The sequence below is a fragment of the Orcinus orca genome, chromosome 19 (assembly GCF_937001465.1).
Source record: "Orcinus orca chromosome 19, mOrcOrc1.1, whole genome shotgun sequence".
In the NCBI taxonomy this organism is placed as follows: Eukaryota; Metazoa; Chordata; class Mammalia; order Artiodactyla; family Delphinidae; genus Orcinus; species Orcinus orca.
Window position 1 is genome coordinate 103,488 of NC_064577.1, and position 14,777 is coordinate 118,264.

A 14,777-nucleotide genomic window follows, 5' to 3' on the forward strand; every position below is an offset into this window, starting at 1 on the left:
TGGGGCACAGAAGGGCTGCTGAGATGGAGAGTCTCAAGATGGATACGGAAGTGCTCTATCCTGAGATAATTGTAGAAGTGGGCAAAGTCACTCTTGGAGAAGAAAAAAGGAAGAAGATGACCAATAGCTATTTGAAAAGAACTGAGAATTCTAAAATCATCCAAGCGACATGTGCACTGTTAAATTCTGGAGGGGGTGTGATCAAAGCAGAGATTGATGATAAAACCTACAGTTACCGATTCCATGGGCTGGGACAGGACCTGGAAACTTCTTTTCAAAAGCTCCTTCCTTCAGGTTCACAGAAATACCTTGACTACATGCAGCAGGGGCACAATCTTATGATTTTTGTGAAGTCCTGGAGCCCAGATGTCTTCAGCCTCCCGCTAAGGATTTGCAGCTTGCGCTCCAATTTATTTCAGAGAGCTGTGACTTCCACCATCAACTTGAGTGCCAGCAGTGCCCTGGAGCTCCTCCGAGAGAAGCAGTCCAGAGCTCAAAGAGGAAGATCAAAGGTGCAGGAGCTGCATTCTCAGAAAGCTCTTGACAAATACATTCAGGAAGAGGAAGATATGAGGATGTGTGCCTCAGAATTTGTTAAAAAAGATAAACTCATCTATAAGGAGAAACTCGACTTCAGTGAATCCACACATGTCGAGCTTAAAAGGTTCACCACCAAAAAGATCATCCCTCGGATTAAAGAAATGCTGCCCCATTATGTTTCTGCATTTGCCAACACCCATGGGGGATACCTAATTATCGGGGTGGATGATAAGAGCAAAGAAGTGTTTGGATGTAAGAGAGAAAAAGTGAACCCTGAATTATTAAAAAAAGAAATAGAAAACTGTATAGAAAAATTGCCTACATTCCACTTCTGCTGTGAGAAGCCAAAGGTGAATTTCACTACCAAAATCTTGAATGTGTACCAAAAAGATGTCCTGTATGGTCATGTCTGTGTGGTACACGTGGAGCCCTTCTGCTGTGTAGTATTCACAGAGGCCCCAGATTCCTGGGTCATCAGGGACAATTCTGTCACAAGGCTGACGGCTGAGCAGTGGGTAGCCATGATGCTGGATATTCAATCAGGTAAAGCAGACAAGACGTCATTGTCCAGTCAGCAGGGAGGAGCCCCTTCTCTGCCTTCTTTTGGGTATTTGGTCAATATTTTGGTTAGAGAATAGAAAGCTGGTTTTGCTTACAAATCTTCTATTAAAGGGTTATTTTCTAACATTTTTAGTTCCAAAGACTCAGAATATGAACTGTGTGAGGTCAAGAAATGCTTGGATTTTCATCTCTTTGGGGAAAGTTATAGTGTGCCATCAGCCATGAATTCATGAAAGCTCCTTTTTATGCACTGTAAAGGTCTGCTGGAAAAAAAATTGCAGGCTGATAGTCTTAGTCTAAAACATTCATCAATAGTCTCTCTCTAAAGATGATATTTCAGAGAAACGTTGTTTAAGAAAGTCTCTCCACTAATTCTTTCAAGGGAAACTTGTTGACAAATTTGAATTATTTCAGTAACATTAGGAGCCAGTACCTTGAACCACTAGGCTGAGGGCACCACCAAGTGGAGAAAAACTTAACGCAAAAGAAGGTGCCAGGTACGGGCCTCCCTCATGGCACAGTGGTTGAGAGTCCGCCTGCCGATGCAGAGGACACGGGTTCGCGCTCCGGTCCAGGATCCCACATGCCTCAGAGCGGTTGGGCCTGTGAGCCATGGCCGTTGAGCCTGCACGTCTGGAGCCTCTGCTCCACAACGGGAGAAGGCACAACAGTGAAAGGCCCACATACCTAAAAAAAAAAAAAAAAAAAAAAAAAAAAAGGTGCTGGGGAGGGGATGGTGGTGGGGGAGGAGGATTTCTTGTGTTTTCACTTCCTTACAGTTTTGCTGAGCATCAGCCCTGGTGATTTCACATCAATCCATAAAGGACTTAACGGGCTGAATGAAGTTTATCGGTTTGCCTTCATGGTCAGTAAGTTCCAGATTTGATAAAAGAAGCTCAGATCAAGCCTTCAGTGATTTTATTGACACACACACACACACACACATACACACACACACACATAAACCCCAAACTAGAGATCCTACTACTTTCCATTCCATCTAAACTTTGGGGTGGGGGGGACTTTAACAACTATAATAATATTTTTAAAATACTGTGCCTACTTTTTCTGACACCACCCTACCACCACCACTACCACCACTACTGGAAGCCTTTTCTTCTTAGAGGTGACCTGGAACCAGAATATTAGAGTTGGAAGGAACCTTAGGGATCACCTGCTCACCCTTGCAGGAGAGAGGTGAAATGACTTGCCCAAGATAAGTCACAGGTGACTTAGATGATGCATGGCCCTACAGGAGTCCCAGACCTCTTTTCCTAACATATGTGAACTGTTTGAGGCATAGAAAGAGTGAGAACAGCTCAGGCATGACACACACCATATGTCAACAGTAGGAAGAGCAATAGAAACATTCTTTAACTTTTTTTTTTTCATCTGAAACAACTCTCCATGGATTTGTTTAGCTCCTTCCAATTTGGCCGCAGACTACAGCCTTCACCTGATTTCACCAGCTTCATCTACACGAAGAAGCCCGTCATCTCCCATCAAAGTCCTGGAATTTAAGGGGACTCTACAACAACGCTTGTTTCCAGGTATTCCTTCTTGATTTCAGCTGAGGGGATTATTTATTTTCTAAAATTAAGTTGGGAGGAATTGGTAGCAATTCATCCAAGCCTTTCTCCTTAGAGAAGATCAAATGTAGTGCTTAGCAGATACAATTGTCCTGAATTAATATACATGGCGAATTCTTGATTTCAGTCATCAAATCCACCCTACACCTCTGTGCGTTTTGGGCTTCCAGTCACAGATGGCTTTTGTTCTCCAAATATGAGAGGATACATTTGAAAGAGCTGCCCCCTGGCTTTCCAAGGCAGAAGGAGGTGAGCCTTGGGGTCACCTAGACTCTTCCTAAGGCAGAGTTTCTCAGTCTTGACCCTATTGATATTTAGATCAGATAATTCTTTGTTAGGGAGGCTGCCCTGAGAATTGTAGGATGTTTGGCCGCATTCCTGGCCTCTAGCCACTAGATGCCAGTGGCACCTCTCCAGCTATGAAAAATCAAAACATTTCCAGATATTTTGCCAAATATCCCATGGGGGCAAAATTGCCACAGGAAAAGGAGAGTTCTTAGTTTCCCAAAAGCATCAGGTTCTGTCTCTGTCTCTCTGTCTCTCTCGCTCTCACACACACACACACACACACACACACACACACACACCCTTAACAGGAAGGAATACCTTCCTAGTACTACTGGACCATTTGGGGTTGAGGACAGAGTGCTAGAAGGCTGTTCTGTGAAGACCCCTCCCTGATTGCCTTCCCCTGTATGAGCTGCCAGAAACAGTGACTTCTCAGCCCTGGCCTGTGAAGAGGAGATGCTTTCTTTGCAGACAAGGAAACCCATAGTTCCATGGCTAGGCTCATCTCTTCTTACAATGTTGCAGGAATACTTAAATATCCTTTGGAAATTTTAGTAACTTCTATTCCTTGCACTTTCAGTGACACAGGAAGAGATACAATTTAAACCAGAATCCCTCTGTAAGAAGCTCTTCTCAGATCATAAAGGACTGGAGAAATTAATGAAGACACAGATATATCCTTGTTCTCAGGGGTTTGTGATATTTTCCAAAAGCTGGGCTAGTGACATTGGCTTCAGGAAGGAGCAGAATGTCCTGTGTGATGCTCTCCTAATAGCAGTAAACAGCCCCCTTGTACTCTATACAATCTTAACAGACCCCACGTGGATTGGGGGGCTTATGTACGCCCGGAACACTGCTCGTCAATTAAAGCAGAAACTGGGAACTGTTGGTGGTTACACAGGGAAACTGTGTGTCATCCCAAGGCTGATATACCTGCCCAGCACACAGTGTAGACCACGTGAAATCCCCATGCACTATCCCCGAGCCTACAGGCTTGCTGATGAGGATGAAACGGAAAATTTGTTGCAGGCCCTTATCATGGTCTCACTCTGCTCTCGATCTCTTCTGAGTGACCAGCTGGGCTGTGAATATTTCAATTTGCTTGTAGCAGAGCAGTGCGAGCTGCTTTCAGAGAGCCTTCAGGAGACACGAGAATTGTTCCTCCACTGCTTTCCAGGAACCAGGAAGACTGCCCTGGCCATAAAGATCATGGAGAAAATTAAGGACTTGTTCCACTGGAAGCCCAAAGAGATCCTCTACGTTTGTGAAAGTGACGTCTTAAAGGATTTTGTGATGTAAGAGTTTCACTAACTAAACACATTTAATCAGTCTTTCAACAGTATCACACAAGTAATTTGTGTCTTTAGTTTAAGATTTTGCAATGCCTTTGCTGCATATGGACAAGAGCCCAAACTATATACACATTTGCAAGTGATCAAGTAGTTGAGCTAGAAAACGGCACTTTGCAATGTTCAGGCTTAAACATCTCATTAGAAATTAGCTACATATGCATAACTTTAAGTTTATATAACTAGAAACATTTTCCCCCCACAATCTATGGCCTTAAATTTAAGAAAGGTTAAAACGAACCTATCTTGTCCCACATATACTTTTTGCTTGATATTTAGTGCTTTAAAGTCATAGGGTCTTTCAGTCAATTAGACATTACACCTAATGGGAACTTGAATTTAAATACCATTTATTTCGTTTATAAAATATTTTTACTTGTTTGACTTGTTCTGAGTCAATAATTTTAGAAAACATGCACATTTGCTTCTGATTTAAATCTTTAGCTTTCGATTTAGTAAAAGAAATTGGTTGTTAGTCAATCCAGCAACTGAGGGCTTTTAATTTTGACTTGCTTATTTATTCAACTAATCTTTTTGAACACTGTTTATATGCTAGGTACTGTGTACATTTAGTGATAGAGGAGAAAAACATATTGCAGACCTTGCCGTAAAGCCCAATAAGAGAGACAAAGAGAAAAATAAGCAATGGGAGTGTTGTGTAACTATTATGATACTAAAGATATGCTTAACTTGGGCTGGATATTGGTCAGCAAATACTCCCCAGTGAAGGAGATCTTGACTTCCTTCTTAAGAAGTGAGTAGGAGAAGTGAATAAAGGCAAAGGGCACAGCAAGTGCAAAGGCATGGAGATTAGAGAATCATAATGGTAGGTCTGCCTGGAGCCATGAGGGACTGTGGGTATGCGACAGATGATGAACTTGCAAAGGAGGCAGATGCCAGACTATGAAGGATCTTGTAAACTGTGTTAAAGGCTACGTTCTTTATTACGCTTTACAGGTATAAGTTTTTTTTTTTTTTTTTCGGTACGTGGGCCTCTCACTGTTGTGGCCTCTCCCTTTGCGGAGCACAGGCTCTGGACGCGCAGGCTCAGTGGCCATGGCTCACAGGCCCAGCCGCTCCGCAGTATGTGGGATCTTCCCAGACCGGGGCATGAACCCGTGTCCCCTGCATCGGCAGGCGGACTCTCAACCACTGCGCCACCAGGGAAGCCCCAGGTATAAGTTTTTAAATATCCCCAGTCAAAAGACAAATTCAATTCAACAAACATCTATGAACTTAATGTGAGTGGGTTACGGAGATGACTAAGAATCAATGCTTTTCTTCAAGAAGTCTACAGAGTCCAACCTGGAAGAGAGGAACGTGAATAGTTATGATTCAGGACATAGGGAGTAAAGCCCCAGGGACTGCACATGCAGTCCCACATCTGCAGGGATGGGTGATATGACTTGATTCCAAATTAGAGGTGGCAAGAAACAACCAAGTTTGTTTTAAAAAAAAAAAAGTATACACACACACACACACACACACACGTATGCTAAAACATACTATAAAGGAAAATTGAGCTAAGTAAGTAGGATTGGTAGCTCCATAGAGGCAAAGACCCTGCAGACTTGGTACCCTACTTGACATGTCATGGAACTCAGCAACCTCTTAATGTTTTCCTTACCAAAATCTAAAGAGGCTTCTGCTTTTGTACTACAAGTAAGTGGGGAAATAGGATTTTCTTTAGAGGAACTTGTATGAGCCCATACCTCTTTTGCATACGAAAATTATGATATGCCTCTAGGTGACTGTTCTCCAGCTCTAAAAAAGACAGAAAGTAAAGAAATAGTAGTAACAAGTGTAAATTCCTTTTCAGATTTCCTTTAGATGTAAGGAATTTACCTTCAGGGATTGTCAAGCAGCAGAAATGGACTATGGTAGAAATAATAAAATCTCCTACCTGGGTTCATTTCAAAAGTATCGCATGCAGATTCAACTTGATAACCCCAAAGAGTAGGGTTTGCAATTATGTATTCTGTCTATCAGGTAACTTGTAAGTAGAGCATTTTTGTAGTTATTGAATCAGTGAATCAGTCTCCAGATGAGAACCAGTCTCTAATGCTAATCCAGAGAATAATAAATGCATGGTATTTCCTTTGTTTATATGGCTGAAGCCCTATTCTCTCCTTCATCCTTACAGCCAGCAAACCACCTGCCAAGCTGTGACCCGGAAAACCTTCATGCAAGGGGAGTTCTCAAAGATCAAACACATAGTGATGGATGAGACTAAGAATTTCTGCAGTAAATATGGTGACTGGTACATGAAGGCTAGGAGCATCACCCATCCAAAGGTGAGGGGCGCCGGAAGTGAAAATCTTCACCACGGGATTCTCTGGCTTTTTCTGGACCCTTTCCAAGTCCGTCATGCAGATATCAATGGCCTTCCCCCTCCATCTGCTCAGTTTCCTCGAAAAACAATCACCAATGGGATCCACTGTGCTCTGGACATAGCGATGCTGATGAAAGAAGAAATGAAGAGGATCAAAGAAAATCCTCACCCCAACGTGTCTCCAGACACATTGGCATCATTTAGGGAAGCTGCGTATGAGGAAGCAATGTGCGCTCAGGCTCTGCCTGGGGTGTGTGAGACAGAGACGAACCTGACCACAGAAGAAATTGCAAAACACGTGGCAGAAAGATGTCACAACCTGTTCCAATGTGGATATCTGCCCAAAGATATAGCAATTCTGTGCAGGAGAGGGGAGGACAGAGGACGCTATGAGCTTGCACTACTAAGAGCGATGGAATTATTTGAGACCCACGGAGCAGTGAAGGTCGTGTTCAGCCAGGTCTCTGGTGTTTTGGATGGTCACATCATTTTAGACAGTATTCAGCAGTTTTCAGGCCTGGAGAGGAATATTGTGTTTGGGCTCAGTCCGGAATATGCCCTGTCAGAGGAAGTTCATAAGCTCTGTTTTGCCTCGAGAGCCATTAAACACCTTTACCTGCTTTATGAAAAGAGGGCAACCTTCTGAAAATTATTTCAAACAGTACAGGAAGGGAGAAAGAGCAGAGTCCCTGCTCCCAGGCAGGTGGCAGCTATGCCTTTTCATGTGTTACAAGTGAGGAAATCAAGGCACAGTCAGAATAGCATGGAGCCACAGAAACATCTCTTGGGACTGGGCCTTTCAGTCTGTTTGCAGTGTCACTGTCCTTTTCCCACTCCACTCCACCTCTTCCCTGGTACTTATCACTGGTGCCTTGCCTCTGGTTTTTCTAGTCCAATCCAGCTTCCATCTTGTCAACCACAGAAGTCCTCCTCAAATACAGAACTGACTTTGTGACATCCCTGCTAATGTATCCCCAGGGAGTCCCCGCAGTCAAACCAAACTAATTTTCAAGGCTTTCCAGGATACACCCTGACTTACTGTCCTAATGCATCCTTTATTATACCTCTATCTCCCAGTGTTTCTAATGCACCCCAGCCTTGCTGGCCTATTTTGGGGATGGGGTAGGGTGCCGTCCAGGCACAAATCCAGGAGAAAGTGAGGAAATATTCTTTTTGGTTATAATTTCAGATAAAGCCCATCATCTTTCCAAGAGGTGGAAGAGCAGGCAGGGCTTGGAAAAGTGCTCTTAGCTGCCTCTCTGAACTGCTCAGGCCCCCAAGCCAGCCATCTGAACCTAGTGGTCGGCTCTCCTGATACTGGATTGAACAGAAGAACCTCCCCACTTACTCCTGTTGCTCCAGCTACCTGATATTTTGTCATTTTTACCTTTCCTTGGGGGCTTTAAGGGTACTTTTAGATGGGAGAAAATAAAGTTCAGCAATTAGTTAGTTTTTGATGAAGCAAAAGATACCAGCGTGTTAACATTCGGAGAATGGGAAATGTGTGAATTCTCTAAAAATAAAGAGTCAAAAGTGGAGGAGGATTGAGGGAATGGAGAGAACAGGGGTCTGCTAAATTTTAGTCGTAAGCCTCAGTGCCATTTGACTTTGAACTATTTGCATACATTGTATAATTTTTGATAAAATAATTGATTTTTTAAAACAAATTAATTGTTTTAAATATTGCATTTGAGAGTCTTTGTCAGTTCTATGCAGACAGTTTGGTCGGGCTCAAAGTAGAAGGCCTAATCCAGTGGTTCTCAACACCGGCTGCTCATTATAACCATCTGGGGAGCTTTAAAATATAGCAGTGATCAGGCCAGAAACGAGACCAGTTAAATCAGCATCTCTGGGCATGGGCCTGGGCAACGGTATTTATTAAAAGTTGTCCAGGGACTTCCCTGACAGCGCAGTGGTTAAGAATCCGCCTGCCAATGCAGGGGACATGGGGTCAAGCCCTGGTCCGGGAAGATCCCACATGCTGTGGAGCAACTAAGCCCGTGTGCCACAACTACTGAGCCTGTGCTCGAGAGACTGTGAGCCACAACTACTGAGCCCACATGCCACAACTACTGAAGCCCGCAAGCCTAGAGCCCATGCTCCGTAACAAGAAGCCACCGAAATGAGAAGCCCGCGCACCGCAACAAAGAGTAGCCCCTGCTCTCCACAACTAGAGAAAGCCCACACGCAGCAACGAAGACCCAATGCAGCCATAAATAAATAAATAAAAGTTGTCCGGATGATTCCAATGTGCCACCAGGGTTGAGAACTCATGAATCTTTCTTCTAGTCTGTTCTTTCTGGCCCCAAATGTATGTGTACAGATTTCTCTTCCCATTAGACTGTGAGACCCCTGACAGTAAGGATGGCACTTACACATCTTTATTATTTCCCTGAAAGTAACTAGTGCAGCACCTTGAACATGGCAGGTGCTCAGTAATTATTTACTGAATGCACTTGCTGCTTTCAGAAAATCAGAATCTACTAGGACAATGCTTCTAGCCAATAGAATGAATATCTAATTTTGGAGACTTCAAAGAGGTCAGTGTGGAGAATAATTAACACTGCCATAATGGAGAATAAGAGAATAAAGGAATTTAAACTGTTTTTAGGCAACAGCTAAAGGTCCATGTTGATGGAAGTTTGTTAGATTTGAGTTTGAGATTAGGAACTGGTGGAGACTAAGAATAAATGGCTAACTTGAATGTGCTTAGAATTCTACATTTTTCCTACAGACCCTTAATATAATAGATAAAACAATTTGTTTGGTGAAATAACATGCCTGCTGTGAGAAGCTTCTAAAACTTACTTTAAAAAAGAAAGGTACTATATTATGTAAGTTTGAGAAATGGAGAGAGGCAAAATAAACAGTTCTTAGCCACTTGTTATCCAGTCATGATTTTTTTCATTTTTGCTTATTTATTTCTATTCTTTGTTGACTTGCAAAAAATATTTTTACATAGTTATGATCAAGTTGTACAATCAATTTTATATCCTGTGCATGTGTTTTTTCCATGTAATCTTTTTGTGAGGCACTGTTGTAGACTGTATAATTCTTCCCAGTACTTCATCACTCCCTACACCTATACCATGTGTAGTTCCTGAGATTACAGCTGGAGTATATTTTCCACCCCCTTGATGTCAGCTTGGCTGTATGACTTTATTTAGCCAATGAAATGTTAGTAGTTGTGATGTGTACAGAGGCTTTACCCATTTCAGTGCTGGGTCTGCTCTCTTGGGCTTCTGCTACCACCTTGTGAAGATGATGTCTTGGGCAGCCCACTAGTCACGGAGGAATGAGAGATGTGAACTCAACTCATGGCTGCAGCCAAGTTCCACTGATCCCGACAAGATTAGCCAAAATCCAGCTGACCTGCAAATGCAGAAGTGAGAGAAAAAGACTTATTGTATGACTGAGATTCTAAGCTTGTTGTTTGTTTTGCAGCGGTAGCTGACTAATGCAGGCATTTCCCCATGTTGTAGTGTAGTCTTCAAAATGATCATTTTTAATGGTTGCACAATATCCCAGAAGATTATACAAAATTTCAGTAATCATCCTCCTAATAATTTGGGTAACTAGCAATTTTACACTATTAAAATCAAGCCAGGCACATACTCTACTCAGGCATATGACCTTTTCTTTCCTTGGTATATTTATGAATCCCCAGAGGTGAGATGACTGGCTCAAAAAGGTGACCTTGATAAAAGATTCACCTTATTCGTACTGTACATAACAACATTCAGATTTGTTGCCTTAAACAAGAGAACAAAATGCTGACCAGGTTTTGATGACAAAAGAGGCACTGGCATCTCAGAAACAGGTGGCTCAGAGCACGCTGTCTGCATGCAGAGTAAAACCAAGGCCCATCACCATAACCCAGAACCTCAGAGGAGGAATCTAACTTGGAAAATTACAGATGGGAACATGAATTATGTAACCTTAACATTATACGTAAATAAAAAGCTCTCGTCACTTGAAACCAATGTAGGGTGTTATCCCAGAGAAAAGAAAAGGCAGGATACCTCTAATCATCAATAGAACTCTTTTTTTTGGCCGCACTGCGTAGCTTGCGGAATCTTAGTTCCCCCGACCAGGGAGCGAATCCACGCCCCCTGCAGTGGAAGTACGGAATCCTAACCACTGGACCGCCAGGGAATTCCCATATAGGACTTGTTTTGAAGAAAGACTGTGCCATCTATGAAATGGAAAGAGGAAGAACCAGAGAGGTAAACTAGATTTCTTATGAAGCTGAGCTGCCTCAGTTTCCCCATGGTTTGGGAGAGGCTGAACATCAAATTATTTTCAAGAAGCTTCAATTTCAAATAAGCACAAAATTTATAATAACCGTATGTTTCTATTTACTGAGATGTTACTACAACCAGCTACTATTTGCTAATGCTTTGTGTACATTCTCACAACAACTCATATGAGGTATACCATACACATGTTATCACCACTTCATAGATGGTAAAACTGAGGTGCAGAGAATTTAATTTTCTGAAAGGCACATGTCTAGTAAGTGTCCAAGCTGGATAAATATAACATTTAAATAGATTTAGTCATCTCAACTCTGAGAATGTAGAAATACTCTGAAGATACTCTCCAAAGGCGAGAATACTCATGTTTGCTAACAGGATCCTTGGTCAAGCTCTCAACTCTAGAAAGCATTGGCCTCCACTGCAAGTGAAAACAGCTGAGTAGTCTATACTGTTTCCTATACTTAATATCTGTCAGTTCTCCCAGAGCCTCCTGATCGTTCTAGAAAAATCTGAATTTCTTCTTCTGCAAAGCTCAGGATCAGACTCAGGTCATATTCCTGACCTGTCCAAAGTCAGGGACTCCTAACATGGACTGACAAATCCCCTCCGAGGCTGCTGCATGTTGGCTTCTCCCAAGATTTAGTGTAAAATCCCCATTTTCCTCCTTTTTGTAAAGTCCTTTTGTGGGGGGAGGGGAGAAATATACATCTATCTTGCTCGTTTTCAAATGGAATGGGCATTTAAAAGTTCCAGAGACAATGTTTTCCTTCTGAATCTACCTCATGCACAAGCGGAAGGAGACTCAAGCTGCCTCTTAGTTCAGTATCTTCAGCTGACAGAGGTGACATGATTTTGAAATAAATGCGATCAGTTTTCAATTTTGTTCCTTCTTTCATTCTCAGCCTAAAATGGAAGTGAAGAATGAGGAATTAGGACACAGCCACTATGTTCATCCTCTTTTTATTGTTTATTGTTTCAGAATCATCTCAGACCATTTGCATTTAAAGTCCACCTTCACCTCTGCTTTAATCAGGGAAAGTTGTCTTCTTTGCCCAATTATACAGCTTGGAAGAAGCATGTCTTGGGTGGGGGGGAATGAGGGAAGCACGGGCTCCCTTCCAAGACAGCCAGATATGACAAATAAACCCCATCATCAATGGCTAATACATCAAAATGCCTCTACAGCTCCATCCCTGTATCCTCTGATATCTAAGATTATAGCTAACATATAGTGAGTGCTTTCTATGTGTCAGATACTGTGCAAAATGTTTTAAATACCTTATATCTTTTCTCATTCCCTCAATCTTTGAATTATGTATAGCAGCCTCAAGCAAGGTAGGATAAAGTCGTGTTAAGAGCTTGACTCCTAGGGTCAGATTGACCAGAGCTTTGAATTCCAACCGTATTTCTTAATCGGCTGAATGACCTCAGGCAAGTTAATTTCCCCCTTTAAGACTCAGCTTTCTCATTTGTAAAACAGAAATAAAATTCATACCTATGCCTTAGATAAAGATGAAGGTTGAAATAAATAATATATTTAAATAAAGCCTGGCATATGGAAGGCTCTCAATAAATTTTGGCCCTGATTAGCTTTAATTTACAGTTGAGGAAAATGTGCCTTGCCTGAGACCACCTAGTAAATTCTGAACCCAAGATCTGAACCCATGTCTGCCTGACTCCAAAGTCTACTTTAGCCTCTATGCTATTCTGCCTTCCTGCACGTCAAAGTTAAATGCATGAGTCTCCATGTTAACAGTAATTTATTTGCTTTGATATGGAGACTAGGATTGGATATACTCGGAATATTTGTGATATTAAGCAACATGGCTCTTGTTAGCTTCTAAAACTTTTCTACAAAATCTGTATGATAACAAAAATGACTCACATAACAGAAATGTTTAGGGAAAAGTGATTTCTACAGTAAGAAACTTTAAAAATATACCTTTCATAGGGGCTTCCCTGGTGGCGCAGTGGTTAAGAATCCGCCTGCCAATGCAGGAGACACGGGTTTGAGCCCTGGTCTGGGAAAATCCCACATGCTGCAGAGTAACTAAGCCCGTGCGCCACAACTACTGAGCCTGCGCTCAAGAGCCTGCGAGCCACGACTACTGAAGCCCGCGTGCCTAGAGCCTGTGCTCCACAACAAGAGAAGCCACCGCAGTGAGAAGCCCGCACACCACAATGAAGAGGAGCCCCCGCTCGCCGCAGAGAAATCCCTGCGTGCAGCAACGAAGACCCAACACAGCCAAAAATAAAATAAATAAATAAAATAAAATTATTTAAATATATATATATACCTTTCATTATGAGATCTATATAATGACATTACAGAAAGATTAAAAAGTAGAGAATGACAATGGAATATTACTCAGCCATAAAAAGAAACGAAATTGAGTTATTTGTAGGGAGATGGATGGACCTAGAGTCTGTCATACAGAGTGAAGTAAGTCAGAAAGAGAAAAACAAATACCGTATGCTAACACATATATACGGAATCTAAAAAAAAAAAACAAAGGTTCTGAAGAACCTAGGGGCAGGACAGGAATAAAGACGCAGACATAGAGAATGGACTTGAGGACATGGGGAGGGGGAAGGGTAAGCTGGGACGAAGTGAGAGAGTGGCATGGACATATATATACTACCAAATGTAAAACAGATAGCTAGTGGGAAGCAGCCGCATAGCACAGGGAGATGAGCTCTGTGCTTTGTGACCACCTAGAGGGGTGGGATAGGGAGGGTGGGAGGGAGATGGAAGAGGGAGGAGATATGTGGGTGTAGGTATATGTATAGCTGATTCACTTTGTTATAAAGCAGAAACTAACAGACCATTGTAAAGCAATTATACTCCAATAAAGATGTTAAAAAAAAAAAAAGTAGACAATGACCGGGAATTCCCTGGTGGTCCAGAGATTAGGACTCCATGCTTTCACTGCTGAAGGCCCAGGTTTGATCCTTGGTCTGAGGACTAAGGTTCCACAAGCTGTGTGACATGGCCAAAAAAAAAAAAAAGGTAGAGAATGAGAAAACTCCTTCCTACCGCTGTATCATACAGCTGCTTCCACTTTTGCTTATTCATTTCCAGTGTTAGTCCATTGGCAGATATATTTTAGCAAAGCTGTAATCATAGTATACACTGTGTTTTGCATCCTGTTGGGGTCAGTTGTTCTGGAGGCCCCTTCCCACTCTGCAGTTTCTCACTGAGACACTGTCCACATTACAGCCTAAGGAGGGGTGATTCCCGGCACAGCAGATCCTCTAATGTTCCAGTTGATTTCTTAGCCAAACCCACCTGAATTCACGCCTACAGAAAGAAAGATGATGATGGGCAAGTAAAAGATACAGAAGCTCTTCACCAAATTCCATCACAAACGGAGGTAGGGGTGGAGTGAAGACATTTTAGGCAACTCAGCAACAGAGTAACACGATTAGGACGGACGCATTCTTCTCCCCTCATTTCCCCACAGGTCAGTGTGAGAAGCTGCCATTGGTGGTTGTGCCCTCCCTCAAGGGTGCCTGTTGCCAGGCACACAATGCAGGAGGTCTGTAAAACAGACTCTGTTCATTCAAAGATACCTAAACAGTGTTGTCCAAATTTTCCTGATAAGAATCACCTGGTGTGGTTGTTAAAATTCCAGATCCTAGGCCCCTCTCAGCTTTAGGGCAGGGGCCTAAGACTCTGGAATTTGGACATATTTAGGAAACGTTGTATTGACTGTTGAAATGGGTGGAGACTGTGACTGAATTACAGGAAGAACACCCACTCACTACTTACAGTGCTACCCAGGAATGACCAGAACGTCCATCAGACTGAGCTTGGAGGAAGTACCCATGTACTTGTGTGGGTTTCAGAGCCAAATGT

General features: G+C 42.5%; 1 protein-coding gene and 1 long non-coding RNA gene across 5 annotated transcripts in view; one reads left to right on the forward strand and one right to left on the reverse strand.

Moving 5' to 3' along the window:
- On the forward strand, positions 1 to 9,539 carry SLFN14 (schlafen family member 14). Its single transcript, XM_004271698.3, has 4 exons — positions 1 to 1,083; positions 2,523 to 2,651; positions 3,559 to 4,273; positions 6,471 to 9,539. Exons 1-4 carry the CDS (start codon positions 24 to 26, stop codon positions 7,303 to 7,305), a joined length of 2,739 nt encoding a protein of 912 aa, XP_004271746.1. The 5' UTR covers positions 1 to 23; the 3' UTR covers positions 7,306 to 9,539.
- The window catches only part of LOC105748097 (uncharacterized), a 16,309-nt gene continuing 5,812 nt past the window's right edge, over positions 4,281 to 14,777 (reverse strand). Inside the window, exons 3-5 of one of the 4 annotated variants that reach the window (XR_004484258.2) lie at positions 9,869 to 10,031; positions 6,040 to 6,786; positions 4,281 to 5,632 (exon numbers count right to left, since the gene is read on the reverse strand). This is a non-coding gene — a long non-coding RNA (uncharacterized LOC105748097). Of the gene's footprint in view, positions 6,787 to 9,540; positions 10,032 to 14,777 lie in introns of those variants that run through there. The other 3 variants (XR_004484259.2, XR_007473277.1, XR_001119814.3) reach the window with 3 other exon arrangements.